This window comes from Accipiter gentilis, chromosome 7 (assembly GCF_929443795.1).
Source record: "Accipiter gentilis chromosome 7, bAccGen1.1, whole genome shotgun sequence".
In the NCBI taxonomy this organism is placed as follows: domain Eukaryota; kingdom Metazoa; phylum Chordata; class Aves; order Accipitriformes; family Accipitridae; genus Astur; species Astur gentilis.
In genome coordinates, this window is record NC_064886.1 from 33640008 (window position 1) to 33655940 (window position 15933).

Below are 15933 nucleotides of genomic sequence, written 5' to 3' on the forward strand. Positions count from 1 at the left end.
CAAATCTTCTCTTCAGAACATTTCACTGAAATGGGTCATGTAATACTCAGAAAATCTGAGGAAAGGCAGGGAAGCAAAGGGCTGCCAGTCTCTCCCAGTACTCACTGGGCTGAGGGCAGCACCAGCGTTGTGCCAGGGAAAGGGTGCCCACCTCCACCAGCAGGAGCCCAGCTCCATGTCCTGGACCTCTGTCACCCACACATTTCCATCCCCCGTTTGTCTCCGCCTCTCATATGCATGCTAATGAGAATTATAACCAAAGACAGACACATGCCTCAATTACTACAAGCAAAACAAAACAGGTCACACAAACTGAGTACTTCTGTGCAGCCACCGCATGTGGAAGAACAGACAGGAGTACAACCATCCAGAAGGACAACCTGGAGAGCAAAGCAGCTTGAACGGGAGTGCTCTGTCTACCTTCAGGGCCACACTCTCCTAAGCGGACAAAAGCTTACAACAAAGCATAACCAGAACACGGCAGAGAAGCTAGTGTTTTCCAATTACTGTAGAAAGTATTTAAGAGCTATTCAAAGTGTTTTGTTTCTTCTATGGAGATTGTCACACAAAGTGATTTAAAATGTATATTTGACTTTGATTTATTAAAAAAGACTCAACTTTAATTCCATTTTAGGAATAATTCATAAAATACACAGATAATGTACAAAGCCATTATGCCTTGCAGCAAATAAATCATCTGGCTCATTTTCAGCTACATTCTTCTGGAATAAAAATATTCAGACACAATGATCTTACTGGCAAGACTGTGGAGTCACACGAACAGTTATATGCATTAACTATCTACTTCAGAAGAACCAGTGGTGGCAATGCTTTTTTCCATTGCATCCGGACTCCTTTTGACATTCCATTCTGGTTCAATCACTTCCCTTCTTTGTACAAGACATAAAATTAAACATTTTTGGTACTTTGACTGACCTCTGAAAGTGGAGTTTGCCTTATTAAAAAAAAGCAGCCAGCAAATGATAAAATGAATAAAACTCCAGCTTTCCTGGCTATGAGATTAGAAAGATTTATAAGAAAATTGCAAGAAAAGGCAACTGGTGATCTGAATACTTCTGTGCATGAAGAATGCAGTTCTCAGGGGAAGAAGAAACTAGGACTCATTAGGAATTTCAAGCCGATTAAGTTTCAAAGAATATTTAAGGTACAGAGGTTGAAGTTTCCCCTGCCTGGGAATAATGCTCAAAATAAACAAATGATTTAGTTTTTAAGTGGCAGCACACAACATTCCTAGTATAATTTACAATGTTAAACAGTAAAGATAAATAGTAACATCTGCTTTACTGAACTTCTGTTTTGTTTAAAAAAGTAATCTATTTCAGTCTTCCTCAGAAATGGGTAAGGATGGTTTTAACTGCTTAAGTAAAATCCAAGTGGTGGAGTATTTTTGCACTGTTAAACACTCAATGCAGATGACAAACTCACTTTGCTTTAAAGTTGACTTCTTCAGGATTTTCTTCCAAAGAGCTGAAACTCTGTCTTAACTGTGGTGGTAAAGCAGTATAGCCACCATCAGTTTAACAAGTACAGCCAGTGTTGGCCAGCAGTTAAAGTGTGTAAAGCAATATATACTAAATCTCTGTTGTGAAATCTGCAGAACAATATTAGCATATGGATGCATTTTTTTTCACAGTTGGAGACACCACCATCTCTTTTCTGAGTTTATTTTTCCCTGCTTTCCCATGCAGAAGTGTTTGACTTCCCTGCTTTAGACCGTAATAAGAACAAACTAAAGCCTAGAGACTATGAAGTAATCAAAGATGAACTGGAATCACCACAGGTGTCAACTAGTAAGTTTTTCTTGGTAATGGTGGTGTTTTCTTAAACCGTTTTTTAGAATCATTTATATTGCATATACGATGAGGTCTTCAGCTTGCAAACTTTTCGTCCCAAGAAATACAGCTCTAGCACCTTGACTCTCCTAACCTGTTACCCGGTAGGACAGCTATCCAGCTCAGCAGCTGAATAACCTTACCTAAAGGAATCTCTCTTCCTCTTTAGGCATGTGGAAGCAATGGGACTTTTGGGGGAGATCTCACTTCAGACTTCCTTGTCTCAAACAGGTGTTGAGTTTAATCAGACTGGTTACATACAAACAGGAGCATCGGGTGGAGGTGCTAGGTTACTCTGTCCCGTATTATCCTCCTAATGGGGGCACACAATCAACTTTGGAATATTTTGCTAGACAAAGCGCACACATGAAATTGCCAGATTTCATTGCTAAACAGTGATGCCATGCAAATTCCCTGGCAAGCAAATCTTATACAACAGATTCTTTAAAACAGAACACTACCACTAATAAAGTCAGCAAATAACCAGTGTCAGTCTTCCAAACATGATATAAATACTGACCTGCAGTTCCAAGTACCATTTTATGTAGTAGAATTTCTCCCCCCCACCACCTTTTTTCTTCTTTTTGGCTGTTTACCTAAGCAAACGAAACACTCAAAAAACCAAAACACTACAACACGCTTATTCAGTGGTTTCCTACTACCCCATTTCCCTTGAGTTCTTAATAGCTTTGGAAACAATAAACCCTGTGCACAACCTGTCTACCCACTGAAAATACCAGATTAAAATAGCAATATAATGAAGTTAACAATGAGGTATGACTCAAACTGGCGTACCAGATTATGAGATAACACCCTTTCCCACGTATTACTGAAAGTGGGCAGAATATTATTAATTTTTACTACGTAGCAATGCCCTGCAGTTTGGAGGAGTGATCTCATGACCAAAACACCTCCAAGGGAAGACATGATCCTGCTCATTGAAAAAGAGTTACCTACAAGATAAACTAGATTCCAGCAGAAGTTGCACCTTTACATCTACAGTATTAAGAAACACGGACAACCTAACAGACTCATTTCTGCTAACAGTCAAACTAAAAGCCCAGTAGCGATAATCTGATATTGACAGCTACTAAAATGCTAACTATAATTTAGCAAAGAAGCATTTAAGTGTTAAGCATTTTAAAAATAAAAAGCGGCAATTAACATGTAATACTAAATATTTCTAAAGACAATGCTAGCAGATCTGAGAGCAGACCATGAGATTATAGACCAAGACAAGAATACAATGGCATTCCAGCAAGCCATAGCATTTTCTACTGATTTGAAGCAGCTTTTTGCTACTAACAGTTCCTCAACTCAGGAAAGTCTGAAGCCAATCCCTGCAAATCACAGGAAAGATAATAATTTTAAAAAAATATTTAAATTGGGCTTTATAATGTTTGCTAAGGAAAGCCTACATTTTATATTTACTCAGACATTTTTGTCCCACAAGCTTCTTGTTCAAAAATCTTCAGTTATTTTATACACACACAAGCCAAAAATTATCTCCATTTAATACAAAACAGAGCATCCAAGTAAGTATCCTGTGCCCATTCATGCCTCCCTTTTGTTTAGGAAGGCAACATGTACATCTCTGTCTTTAAGACAATACACAAGCTCCATGTAACTAAACCAAGATTCATTCTTTCTATTTTGCAGTACTGAGGCTGATGCAAAGCTTCACAAAAGATGAGGAAATTTACAAATTTCTTCTAGTTTTAATTCCGCACGCCCCCCCCGCCAGACTTCCTTTAATGCTTCTATTAACAGAAGTGCAGTTTTACTGCATTCTTCCAGCTTACAAAACTTTAACAACAGATCTGGAAAACTTAACATAAAACACGCTCTTGTTCCCCCTGATTTCCAAGCTGTTCCTCACCCACACAGGCACAAAACACCTGAGAAATCAGGTTTTTTGAAAGGAGAAAGGGAAAGGCAGAAAGTAAAAATCAGCATTTGCACTTCTGAAAGTAAGAAACCTTGGGAAACTCCATCTGTCACCAAGACTTTGATCAAGAGAAGTCACCTTCTTACACATCCTGGCAGACAGCTCTGAACTAGCAAGCTCTGTTCTGCTAAAATACAGTAAATAAATTAAAACCCTCACCCACTGCTGCTACAGTTCAGGTTGCACAACCTTTTTTAGTCCAAATCCAAATCAGCATATGTTCATCAGAACTTGAAGTTTTCTTGATATTGCCTTCCCTGGGGGCTAGAGCCTGCTGCACTAGATAAAAACGTGTGGCACCTCAGAAAAACTATAGCTTTCTGCTAATTTTCTACAGCCAAACCTGCTTTGCTTATATTTCTCATTCTTCCTCAAAACATACAGCCTTTGTTGAGAATGACTTAAGAAAAGTACATTTTCCTTAGCTGGGCTCATGCATAGAAAGAGCCTCATTCATGTCCTTCTTATGAATTTGGGGTTCTCTCCTCCCACCCCAACATGAATTACAACTCGCCTCCCACTGCCTCTGTTAATACCAGACTTCATCCCTCAAATAGGAGGCTCTGGAGTACCTCTTCATAGGATGTTGCTGAGCTGCCACTCAGACATTTGACCATCTCTCAATTCTCTCTCAGAGTTGTAAGTTCTTTCAGTCACCTACTAGAGAAGCTGAAAAATTCAGATATTACTGTATTTCCCCCCTTGTATTTTCCAAGGAAACAATTACACTGCCTCTTGCACTCTTTTCCCCTCATTTCCCCCGGTCAGTGAACTCTGATGAAGTCAGGCAAGCCCTTTATATTTTTCTGCTTCCATTGTGAGTTTTTTAATCCTGCTGGTAGTTTTACAAAATGTTAACTTTTCTACAGATGGCAGAAAGAAAAAAAACAAACCACACCTCTTCTTTTTTTTTTTTTTTAATTTACATTTCAGCATAAATAGCTCAGTCTTCAAATCACAGAAAAGTGGAGTAAGGAGCAGCTCTCTAAAGGTCATCCTACTGTCCCAAGCAAGGAGCAGTTTCACCTGGGTCAGTTTTGCTAGACACAGGTTTAACCTGTTCTGTAAGTTCCTCATGATGGAGGCTCCCTACCCTTTGGAGCAATCCACGTCAGTGCTTCACTAACATTACAAAGTATTTCCACAACGTCTAATATGAATCCTTCCTCCTGAAATTTAAGTTCATTACTTCTTGCTCCACCTTACGTGGACATGAAGAACAGAACACTCCCACGTTGTCTGGCAGCTTCTTACGTACCTGAACAATCTTTATTTTCCTTCTTTGTCTTCTCTTCTGTAGAGCCAGACTTTTCAATTTGTCCTCTGAAGTCCTATTTCCTGGGTGTCTGATTACTCTTGCTACTTTCCTCTGGTGTCTCTCCAGGTGCTCACTATTTCTAAGTGCAACAGCAGTGATGCATGGGTGTACCATTGTGTTTAAGGCCATAATAACCAAAGTGAAGAATGCTGAATGCTTATTTCATGGTTCTTGTAGGTTATAGTTGTGTTAAATACATGGCAACAGCCTCTTTGCACAATAGCAACAACATTGATTTATTATTCCGACCTGCACAACACTGACTCCTACTCAACGTAACGACTACTCTAAGCCCTAGAACTGTTCTTCAAAACTGCTGCCCAGTGGGCTCCACTTGTGAGGCTGGAAATTTCTATTTAAATATTGTAACATTCAGTTTTCCTCTCTGAATTCCATCCCAACTGGAAAAATCATTTGTTCAATTCAAGATTCTTTTTAATTCAGCACGTCTTCCAGCACACTTGTATTATGTACTTTCAAGTCCCTACCAACTTAAATGTATTCTCTATACTAACCTCTGCCAAGGTACATTTTGACAGTGAGCAACAGATAACTGCTTCGTGGGCACAATCATCCAACTAGCTTGCCCATATACTTAAGTCACCTAAACCGTGTTCCCTGGCTGACTTAAAAAAAATCAACCTGTGAGTCAATGTCAAATCCTTCAATTTTTCTGGTTCTTAAGCAAAAGCAGAATGCAATACTTATTACACAGAAGTTCCCATAAATCTTGCATACTGACATTTTTTAAAGCTACGTGCAAGATGCAGTTTTATTTAAGAAAAGGTATAAGAAAAGTATGATGACGAGGGGACAATTTCCGCAAGATATGCCTAAATAGAAAACCAAGCAATCCAGATGTTTCGCCTGCGTTCTCTTCACATTTGTTCCTACCATAAAGCTGCCTCGTGAAGAGAGAACTGCAGATGCATGTGGAACTCAGAAACAAGGGTTAGCTCTATACAGGTTAAGCAGGGACCAAAGCAAGTTTCTCTACCTTTGCTTTAAGCTGGCAGGATGTGCAGCCAACTTATGCAAACAATGCTTTGCTTTTGCTCATGAACTCCACTCACTGCTGAAGAAGCACTCTCCCCACACAGTGTGTGGCACAGGGTATGAATTAGCACCTAGAATTGCTTCACTACGTTATAAAAGCAGTATACAGACAGTTGCCAACATTTGGCAAGACAGTTTCAAAGTCCACAAAAAAAAAAACCTAGAAGACAGGCAGTCCTTCATATGTTTTTACTTTTTTTTTAATTAAAAGAAGCCTTTCAGCACAGGTATTATCAAGGTCTTTAATTACATAAACTCACATTGATATCTAAATTAAAAATAAAATTTTAAAAAAAGATATTTCTTCCTACAGCCTTAGCTAAACATAGTGATGTTATTAGATTGCTTTCAAAAATACCAGTCTACAGAAGACATTTATAATACATAGCTAATCTTACTTCATTCTATACTAAGCATACAACACTGAAAACTGTCAGTCATATTTCTCACTACAATTATGTACTAGAAATAGCATTCTACTTAACTACTTCATCCATAAGTTGTGCATTTACAGAAAGCACATAATGCTTGATAAGCATGTGTGTATAACATTAATCCTTACAAAGTTACCTGAAATCTAAATCAAAAATAAGAGAACTCAAAAATAAGTTTTCCACTCGGGACGGAATTCTGTAGGAAAAACTTTGCAAAGACTGCTGTAAAGAAATATGTCAAAACACGAAGAACTACTTAAAACACCAGGGATTTGTATGTGACTATCACTTAACACTGCCTGGTACATAATTAAGATATTCACTATAGGAGAAATACCTAGAAATATCCAGTCAGGCATGATGAAGAGTGAGGGATCCTCTCAACTTCAGAACCTCTGAATTTTGACTGTTGGGCAGAATTGGGCATCTGTTGGACACTTGCTGCCAGCATATGGAAATTATAGCAAAGTCATGACAAAGTTTTACAGCACAAATCTCTCGGGCTAGCGTGGTATTTTCCTTCAAGCACAACAGCTCACAATGACAAAAATGTTCTGAAGAGCGATAAAACATTATTTTACACAAATTTCAATCATTAGTCAACTCATGCAGTTTTACGCAAACACTGATGACAATATGCCACTCCCAAGCGTTCAGGTTTCCCCTCAGAATAGATAATACTAAGGAAAAACCGTTCAAAACTTTAATTTAGTTGGTTTGGAGGGACAGGGTGTTGGGGCTTTTTTGTTTTTCTTCATCATCATCATTATTATTATTATTAAACTAAGCATGGTTTCCCCTAAGAAACGGGTTGTTGGATTGCTGGTTATAAGTTTAAGTTATATAGAAGATTACCATTTAGAATTATATAGGTAGTACAATTTAATTATGTCATCTTTCTTATTTCCTGATATCTTCTTATCATAAAGTTCTTACACCCACTGAATACCTAATTCAACACAGCTGGAAGTCAGGCACTGCAAATGACTTAATACTTTCAAGAAGAAAAACAACAGAATAGAAGAGTTTCTCTTTTTACCAGCGTCCCCCACAAACAAAAAGCAAGGCAGAGAGAACTTACGATGTAGAAGTAATTTTGAAGAGAAGTCCAATTAAGAAGGAATGATACAAATCCACATGCAAAACAGTATCCCCCAAGGTAACTTACCTCAATGTCTTGTAGGCTGAACTCTTTTTGATCTTTAAAGTTTGCAGCTCCTGCACTCAGTTCCATCAGCATTTTTGCTATTTCTGGTTTTATTGCTGCTGTGAGTCGACTCGCTGCTTCCATGACATGTTCCTGCACGTCTTTCAGTTGCATAGCTGCCTTAGAATAGTGTGAGTTCCTAAATACACTGCTGAAAAGGTCTGTAAGGAAAGTGCTTGTACGGCAAAACACGTTGAGTGCATCCAGATACTTGGAGATTCCCTGCTGGATGTCTGCGATCGGAGTAGTATGGGACACAGGGTGGTTGCAGCTGCCCGCAGCAGCTGAGGAGACCAAAGGGGATGCTGGGGTTGTAGATGCCAGCGGTGCGCTCAGGGTCCTGCCTAGCTCAGGCATTTGATACTGCTGGTGTTGCTGCACTTTTTGCTTGGACCCGCCAAGCAAAAAGCGCCGCTTATAGTCCATTTTGCTTTCTTGTGCACTACAGCAATACATAAGTGAGTGCTTGTCCAAAGATTTCTTGAATTAACAATCACTTGTCAAATTCCTTCCTCAAATATATAGTTACGTACAGTAACAGTGGAGGACTGTGTACATAGGTTTCACAAAAGGCATTTCAAAAAGGCAAGCGTCTGTATAATCTGTATCAGCAGTGAGAAAGGCAGCAGATTTGCTGACTTTGTATTTTAAGTGTTCAGTGCAGCCCTGCTGCAGTTATAAGCTGTACTCAAAAAACAAGCCCAAGTATCTTAATAATGCTCTGTCTCGTTTGGTATTCCACTCTGCACACAGAAGAGCAATGCCGGAGCAGGGAAGTTATCACCTACGATTCCCTCACGAGCATTTTATTGTCACTTGCTGTTAAGTCCACAAAAGTTATTTTTGTCAATGCAAATAATAGTTTTAGAAGCAATACCTTAATACAATTTTCCCATTAGTAATATCAGGAAAAGTGGAGCAAACCACTGATCAACAGCGATTATAAAAGCAGTGCAGAGGCTGCTTCCTTGAAAAAGCGAATCCTTATGTCAGCAGACCAAATATCTTAAATGTCTTGACAGATCCAGTCTGCCAAATTAGTTTACTTGTAGCATCTCTTCTTAATACTGGAGGGAAAAAAAAAAAAATCTGGACTCTGTTTACAGAAGACTTTGCAAGTATAAGCTATTAAAAATTAGAGTGTTTATTATTGCAAGCCTTCTTCCCCTTTCCTTGTTTGTTGAGGTAGTTGTTTCCGTCGTAACATTAAGCAGTGGTGCTTCCAGATTGCATTCGCCCTCAATTGTAGACTCGGAACAAAAATGCACAAATGTATTTGTAAGGCCTCTAGGTCATTTCCTGTGAAGGGAAAAAAAAAAGTTTAAAATTTTATGGAACAATGAGAAGGTTTAAGATTTTAACTCCTGCAGCATCCCGGTATACTTCTCTAAGCGCACATTGTCAATAATATGCAAGACCAAAAGGAAGGGAGAGTTGCACTAACAGCTTAAAAGGCAGTTACAAGTTGGTGTCATCCTTTTCCTAAACTCAACACTGCTGAATATTTTATTAATTCTCCCATCCTAGACTGTCAAACTTAAGACTACAGTTAATCCCCTGTGCAACCCTTACGCAGTGGAAGGCTATTAATGTAGAGCTCAGGGGGAGTTAATCACATTTTCTAACCTCACCCTTTTTAAATAATTTAAGAATTAAGTCAATGAAACCTTTTTTCATGCACCATAATTTATTGCAGAAATCTGAGACTCCCATTCATTTTAGTAATTTACTAAATCAACAGATACAGGTCCTTAATTTTTTTTTCAGTGCAACAGCAGATAATCTGTCTATATCCTAACTGAGATTAGCTGAAAAATACAAAATACACATCCCATTTTAGGATGATGGACAGCATCTATCATATGCAAGGTATTACATGAGGCAGAATTGCCTAACAGACTGGCCTAAATAACACTCTCACCAGATATGAAAGTGGGGAGGAACAACAGCTTCTAGTACTGCCCTGCTCCTGCTAGCAAACTCTAGTGCAGCTGGAGAGCCAAGAGTGCTTTCTTGAAGGCATTTGTAGGAAGGTGAACAGAGCCTGAGTAGTGAGAAAGGGTCAGTTTGCAGCAGGAGACCTTCAAGGCCAGGCTGGAGAAACTGGAGCTCCTGGAAAAGGGCATAAAGATGTTTAAGCCCTTACCCTTAGCCAGACACAGCTCTGAACTGGACAGGGCATGGCGTATCATGATCATGTTTACAGGTTGGAGTCATATATCCATACAACAGTCACAGTTATCCTAGAAGCTCATTTACATATCTTTATATACACATTTTATATAAACACACATATACACACGTGTGTGATGAGATTTTAAATTATTTTTATGCACTATGAATTTATAGCTTGTTAATAAATCCCACCTTAATCATCTTCCTTTCTTCTGTGCCGAAGTCAGAACTGCCTTGAGCTAATTACCTCTCATCCCATCAGCCAGGTTAGGGTGGGAAATCCCATACTAGTGTCCTGAACAGGTAACTTTCTACACTGTTCCTTGCTTTGAGAGAGTAACGTTCTATTTCTTGAGACCCCAAAAGACACTGATTAACAATGTCAGGACATTATCAGAAGTATAATGCAGAGAAATACAATTTGTTCTGTCAATTTATCTAGTCCTAGCTATTAGTTACACATTAGGCCACTCTCTCCCTCCCCTACACATACACATAAATTGATTTGATCAAATAAGGACATTCTTTTCCTTACTGCAGCAATTGTGACGTAAGAGGCTAATATCAAACAGTAATTCATTACAGTGTTTCTTCCCTGAGCACTTAAAAGAATAATGCAGATATAACAGGAAGGAGCCCTTTAATTCAACAACAAAATGTTCCTTTTGCTATTATATTTGAGATGTGAAACATGTATTAATATTGTCAAAATGGTTGGGGAATAAAGATTTTATCTTCAGTCAAAATTTCTTATTTCTACCTGTTCCTTGAAGAAACAAGGTACCAATTCATCCACATAATGTGTTTTGACACACATGCATGGTACAAAAATCCCAGATAAAGAAGCAGGCAAGACATAGCAGGACAACACACCATATAGAGCCAGATAGTCTCACACCCACTAAAACAACAGACACACAAGTATTTCAGGAGGTTGTTCCTGCAGATGGTTCTGCTTCTGAGATCTACAGCAAATATTCTCTTGTATTCCCACTTTTTAATACATGATAAACAGATAAAACACAGCAAAAATTCCCATATGCATGTCAGCATCCCTTAAGCTGATTACTTTCTTTGCTAACTACTTTATACTTCTCTCGATATTCACACTGAATGAGTCAAAATGCAATAAACCCATTAAAAACTGAATTTTCTAGAAGGTCTTAATATCATATGCATAGCTGAAAATATTTTTCTCCTTGCTTTACAAGCTATGGTGCCTTACAGTGGAAAGCATGATTAAATTGGTTTTCTTGATTGCATAAAAATGTAGATGGAACAAAAGAGTTAGTTAATTTTTATGCATTGTATAAGTAAATTGGTGATTATTTTCCCTAAGTAGACATGAATTTCACATTGCAGAGGAACTTAAGAAATGATCATGAAATATCTAAATGTTAATTAGTGCCAAAAGTAGAAAAAGCTAAAAAGAAGGGGGTTTCAAGCTATACAGCACTGAATTAGACAAGCGTATTAGAAATGCATTACAATTTGGTGGTTCTGAGTACACACTGAGCCTTTCAGGATCAAACTAAGACACTGATCATCTGAAATGGTCTGATATTTAGCCAATACATAAAGCTGCTACATCCTAAATAACATAAATGTAATTAATAGAAAAAGAAATATTTTTTCATATTTTCTACAGCTATAAACAAACATGATAAATCATTGTGTTTTACTTCTAGACAAATCCATAGTGAAACCTGCAGGTACTTACTAAATTCAACTTCAATATTCCCTTGTAATAAAATCAACACAAAAGCTTAAAGAGGACAGCTTGTATCTTCAGCATCTATAGAGAGATTTATTTAGAGAGAGGAAAACTACAATTTTCAACACTAGGCATGTGGGTAATGCTATATGTCTTACACTTTCTATAACAATATTTCCAACATGCCAAGTACACAATAAACATTCTTCCTTTTGCGTCTTCCTGAAAAAGTGAAGCAGAGAATGTTCCCATGCTCTCCCCTCCCTTCCCCAGTGCTACAGTTCCCCCGCTGCTATTGGTGCATGGACTAAAAGTGGGGGCTCCATATTGTAACTGTATGAACTTCATGCCAATCTAACTGTTGCCATATTAGGGAAAAAAAAAATCCAAGCGTTTCATTCTAGTGATACAAGAACAGCATGTTATCAGTCCAAAATATAAGCCTTAGGTTTGTATTTCATTTTGCAGAAAACAGAAGTATTCACAGAAATCAAGTGTAGAAACTTATCAAAAAAGTTAGCATGCCACAAATAAAGAAATTTTGTTCCTCCCTTTATATAATCAAGACCAAAATAGTGTTGTTCATATACTATTAAACATTATCAATAGAACTAGTTTACAGTATAAAAGCAAGCTCCATACTGGACACCATGCTGTTGAAAGCTGTAAAACGCTACCAAAAAAGCTCACCACATTGTTTATGTTCTCGCTTTAAGAAATTAATGCTATGGTTAAGGAACTGCTACTAGTTTGAACTTCCATGGAGAATCAAGCAGACATCTGCATGCATTGCTCTAAAAATGGCCACATTTACATAGAGGAAACAGAAATTGCATGAAAATGAGTGCATATGCAAATCAAGTTCACTTTCTTTTTTTAAATGTAACATCCAAAATTTTTGCTTAGATACTTCCCAGAAAATCAGAGGTATTTTCTCCAACTTCACTGATTGCAAGACACACAAATTAACCAGGAAGACTTTCAGAAAAAAGGAATTTGGCACCTCCCAGTTTCTGTTTTGGACCAGCAACAAGGGGTCTAATCCTCCATACATCCTGTTTGGGATTACCTTGCTAGAAGAGGAGGCAACCTTTTCCCTTAATCAACATAGGAAATTGAGCAGAGGAAGTAGCGAGTAAAATGTACAAGTCTATCACTAGTTAGTTTAGTTACACAATTACCCACAGTCAACTTCCTTTCAGCCAACTTCATTTACCATCTACATGAATGTTTTTTGCAGGCCATACTAGTTAGAAATTTTTTGATCAAAAAAGTGATTTATCATTCTTTAAAAAGGGCTCTGATCTCCATTTTAAAAACTGCTTGCCAAGGTGTTCTTTATGAATTCTGTTGTCCTTTCAGTGAACGTGCAATAACATGAGTAAGATGATCAAAAATACCCAAGCTAAATTTTTTGAAAGTAACACTTCCAGATACCATACATTGGTTTTAATTTTATGAGATACAGATTCCAAATCTCAGGATGAACTTAACATGTCAAGCACCATTCATGTAAAGCAATCAAACATGAAAGCAACTAAATTCAATTAATGTCGCCCAAAAAAGTTAACTCCAAAAGAAACAACCCAGAACAGCCAGATTGGTTAACAGGGAAAAGCCTGAACAAACAAAGCCTACTGCAAGGCCAAAAGGTCAGCAAGCTGCTAGAGCCAAGGGCCTCCGGTTGAGAACACACCAATTCCCTCTCACATTTAGTTACACAAATCTTAGGCGAATACAAAAAGTTACTCCTCTATGAAAGGCAGCACTCCACCTTCAAGTTCTGCCGTCACTACTGTGTACATCAGATCCATCACCTGGCTAGGCCGCCCAAAGTCCAAACATGGATACCTTAAGAAAATAAAAATATCCCAAATGGCCTTCAACATTGGAATAGCAAACTGGGAGCAGGACAGTAGGAGAAGCCCACCCCCTATTCCCTGAAGACCAGTCCTCCACTGTCCCCACCACTAGCTGGCTCAGAACTGAAAAAGGTAACAGCCGAGGTCCAAGCAACATCAATTCATGTATCGGCACCTCACAACGCAACTACAGGTGTCCTGGCCACAAAACTGCAGTGGCCTAAAGCAAGGACCACCAGCTAGGAAGGGCTACCCGTCTCGGACCCAAAGCTGAGCGTGCAGTGTAACACCAGATAGGCTCTGCTGCTTTGCTCGCCTTGAGCACCACGCTGGCAAGGGCAAAGGTAAGGAGACAGAAGAGACAGCAGGGGATTCTGGAAAAGGCAGCACCAAGATGCCCAACTGTAAGAAGGTTTCAAACCAGTAGTCTACATGAAAGTAAAGACACAGTAGTTAAACAGGAGAAATGGAAAGTTAGTCCCAGGTAGGGGCCTCGTAAAGTAGACTGCACCAGTGCGCTCAAGGCACAAATGAACAATACCAACTCTTCATCTGGAGGGAAGAGCCGCAGGCTGTGTGCGGTATAAGAGGTTATTTCTTGCTTCTCCTTTTAGACAGGCTACTAATTGTAGGTAAGAATACGAGTTAACTAAAATAGATGTTGGAAACTATTAAACTATTCCCTCTGAATAAACTTTACAGGATCCTCATAAAGAAACAGCTTAAGAAAAACAGTCAAGTAATCACAACTACTTGGGGGGGGGGGGGGTGGGGTGTTAAGACAGACATCAATACAGTATTTTACAGATTTTAACTGGGAGTTGATTCATTTTACACCATCCTAAACTAAAGATGGATTACATCTACAGCTATAGAGTATGTTTAGCATGTACAAACCACATCTGTTCAAAACTGGAATCCGCATACCACAGATGAAACAAAGAATATTAGAATTTCAGTAACAAATCTCATAACCTGAGAAATTAAATTCTTGCTTCAACTAGAACATCTCCAACACTCTCAATTAATACGCCACACCTATTAATATTAAAATTGCCATAAGGACAACCATTTGAGAATATACAGGAGTTTCTTGACAATGATAGAATATATTCAATCCAACCATAAAAAGAAAAAGCATAGAATTAAGTGTGGGTGCTTTTTAAATTTGCTTTCATTTTTAAATACTGTTTTGGACATAAGACTTTTCCAAATAATGCAAGAGCTGAAATTCTGTTTTGAAAATTAAGCTTTTCAGTCGACAAGAACAGCCATCTCCAAGTAATGCTGACTGGCAGAAAATATGCATTAATCTCTGACATCAACTAAGTTATTTTGCACCTGTAATTTCATACCAACACATCACAAATACTTAAAGCATGCAAATACTTTTATAGGGGTTGACAAATATCATTATCTTCACCATCAGGGCAAATGAGGCTTACAGTTTCTCAGGACTCGCTCCACACAGCTGTCAGGATGCAGGCACACAACAAAAACCCCAGCAGCCCACGAGCGCCAGCAGGCAGAGGATGCACATCCCGGTAGCAAAGCCTATTGGCAGGCAATACATATCACCAAACCCCAATTGCTTTTGGACAGATGCCCATACTTAGGCTACAAAGCCAGAAAGGAAAACCAACCTCACTTTTCAAGGCTGACAGCCTTTCTAATGGGGTGGGCTGCAGCCACGAGACCCGGGCACCTCCTGTACGGTTTCGGGGGGTGGGGTGGTGGTGCCATCATCCAAGTTGTAAAAATCTCCTATTAAAGCAACACAGGGGGAGAAAGGGGAAGAGAGAGAGAAACAGCCTATTATACCAATATCATTTTAGTTCTTGTTAGCTCATGAATTTCTTATTGGGATTCCTTTTTGGCTGCTTGCCCAGAACAGTTGGAGGAAAAAAACAAAACAAAACAAAAAAGTAGGCAAGCCAATCCTTAGTGAACCCATGAAGCTCCTGCTGGAAACATCCTCCTTCCAGGGTCTCCCCTTCCTAATACCGACCTGCCAGATGCTCTGGCCTGCTCTCCTAGCTACTCCAGAGTTGGATGGGTGTTAAAACCAAATCAGTGTCTTCCCTCCCACCAGCTGGGGAGCACAGCTCACAGGACATACTCTAAAGGGACTACATAGTTAGCGTAGTTTAACTGGAATCAGCAACTTGAGCATTCTGTTTAAATGTATACAAATCTAAACAGACCAACTTACTAATACAGAAACTGATCTCATTTACTAGTAAAGCCATTACAAACAGAAGCATGGAGATTTGTTAAACCTAAGTGGAAGACTCCAGCAACTTGGTTTTATTAACTCAAAGACCAATTTCAGGGATGAAACATTTAACTAATACTTATAGACAGTC

The 15933-nt window shown here is 38.7% G+C and overlaps 1 protein-coding gene across 3 annotated transcripts in view; it reads right to left on the minus strand.

Moving 5' to 3' along the window:
- GARRE1 (granule associated Rac and RHOG effector 1) overlaps positions 1–15933 on the minus strand; it is a 62879-nt gene that overhangs the window by 23409 nt on the left and 23537 nt on the right. Inside the window, exons 2-3 of one of the 3 annotated variants that reach the window (XM_049806870.1) lie at positions 9738–9928; positions 7778–9115 (exon numbers count right to left, since the gene is read on the minus strand). In XM_049806870.1, the coding sequence (XP_049662827.1) occupies positions 7778–8272 (495 nt within the window). In that variant the 5' untranslated portion in view covers positions 8273–9115; positions 9738–9928. Of the gene's footprint in view, positions 1–7777; positions 9116–9737; positions 9980–15933 lie in introns of those variants that run through there. The other 2 variants (XM_049806873.1, XM_049806871.1) reach the window with 2 other exon arrangements.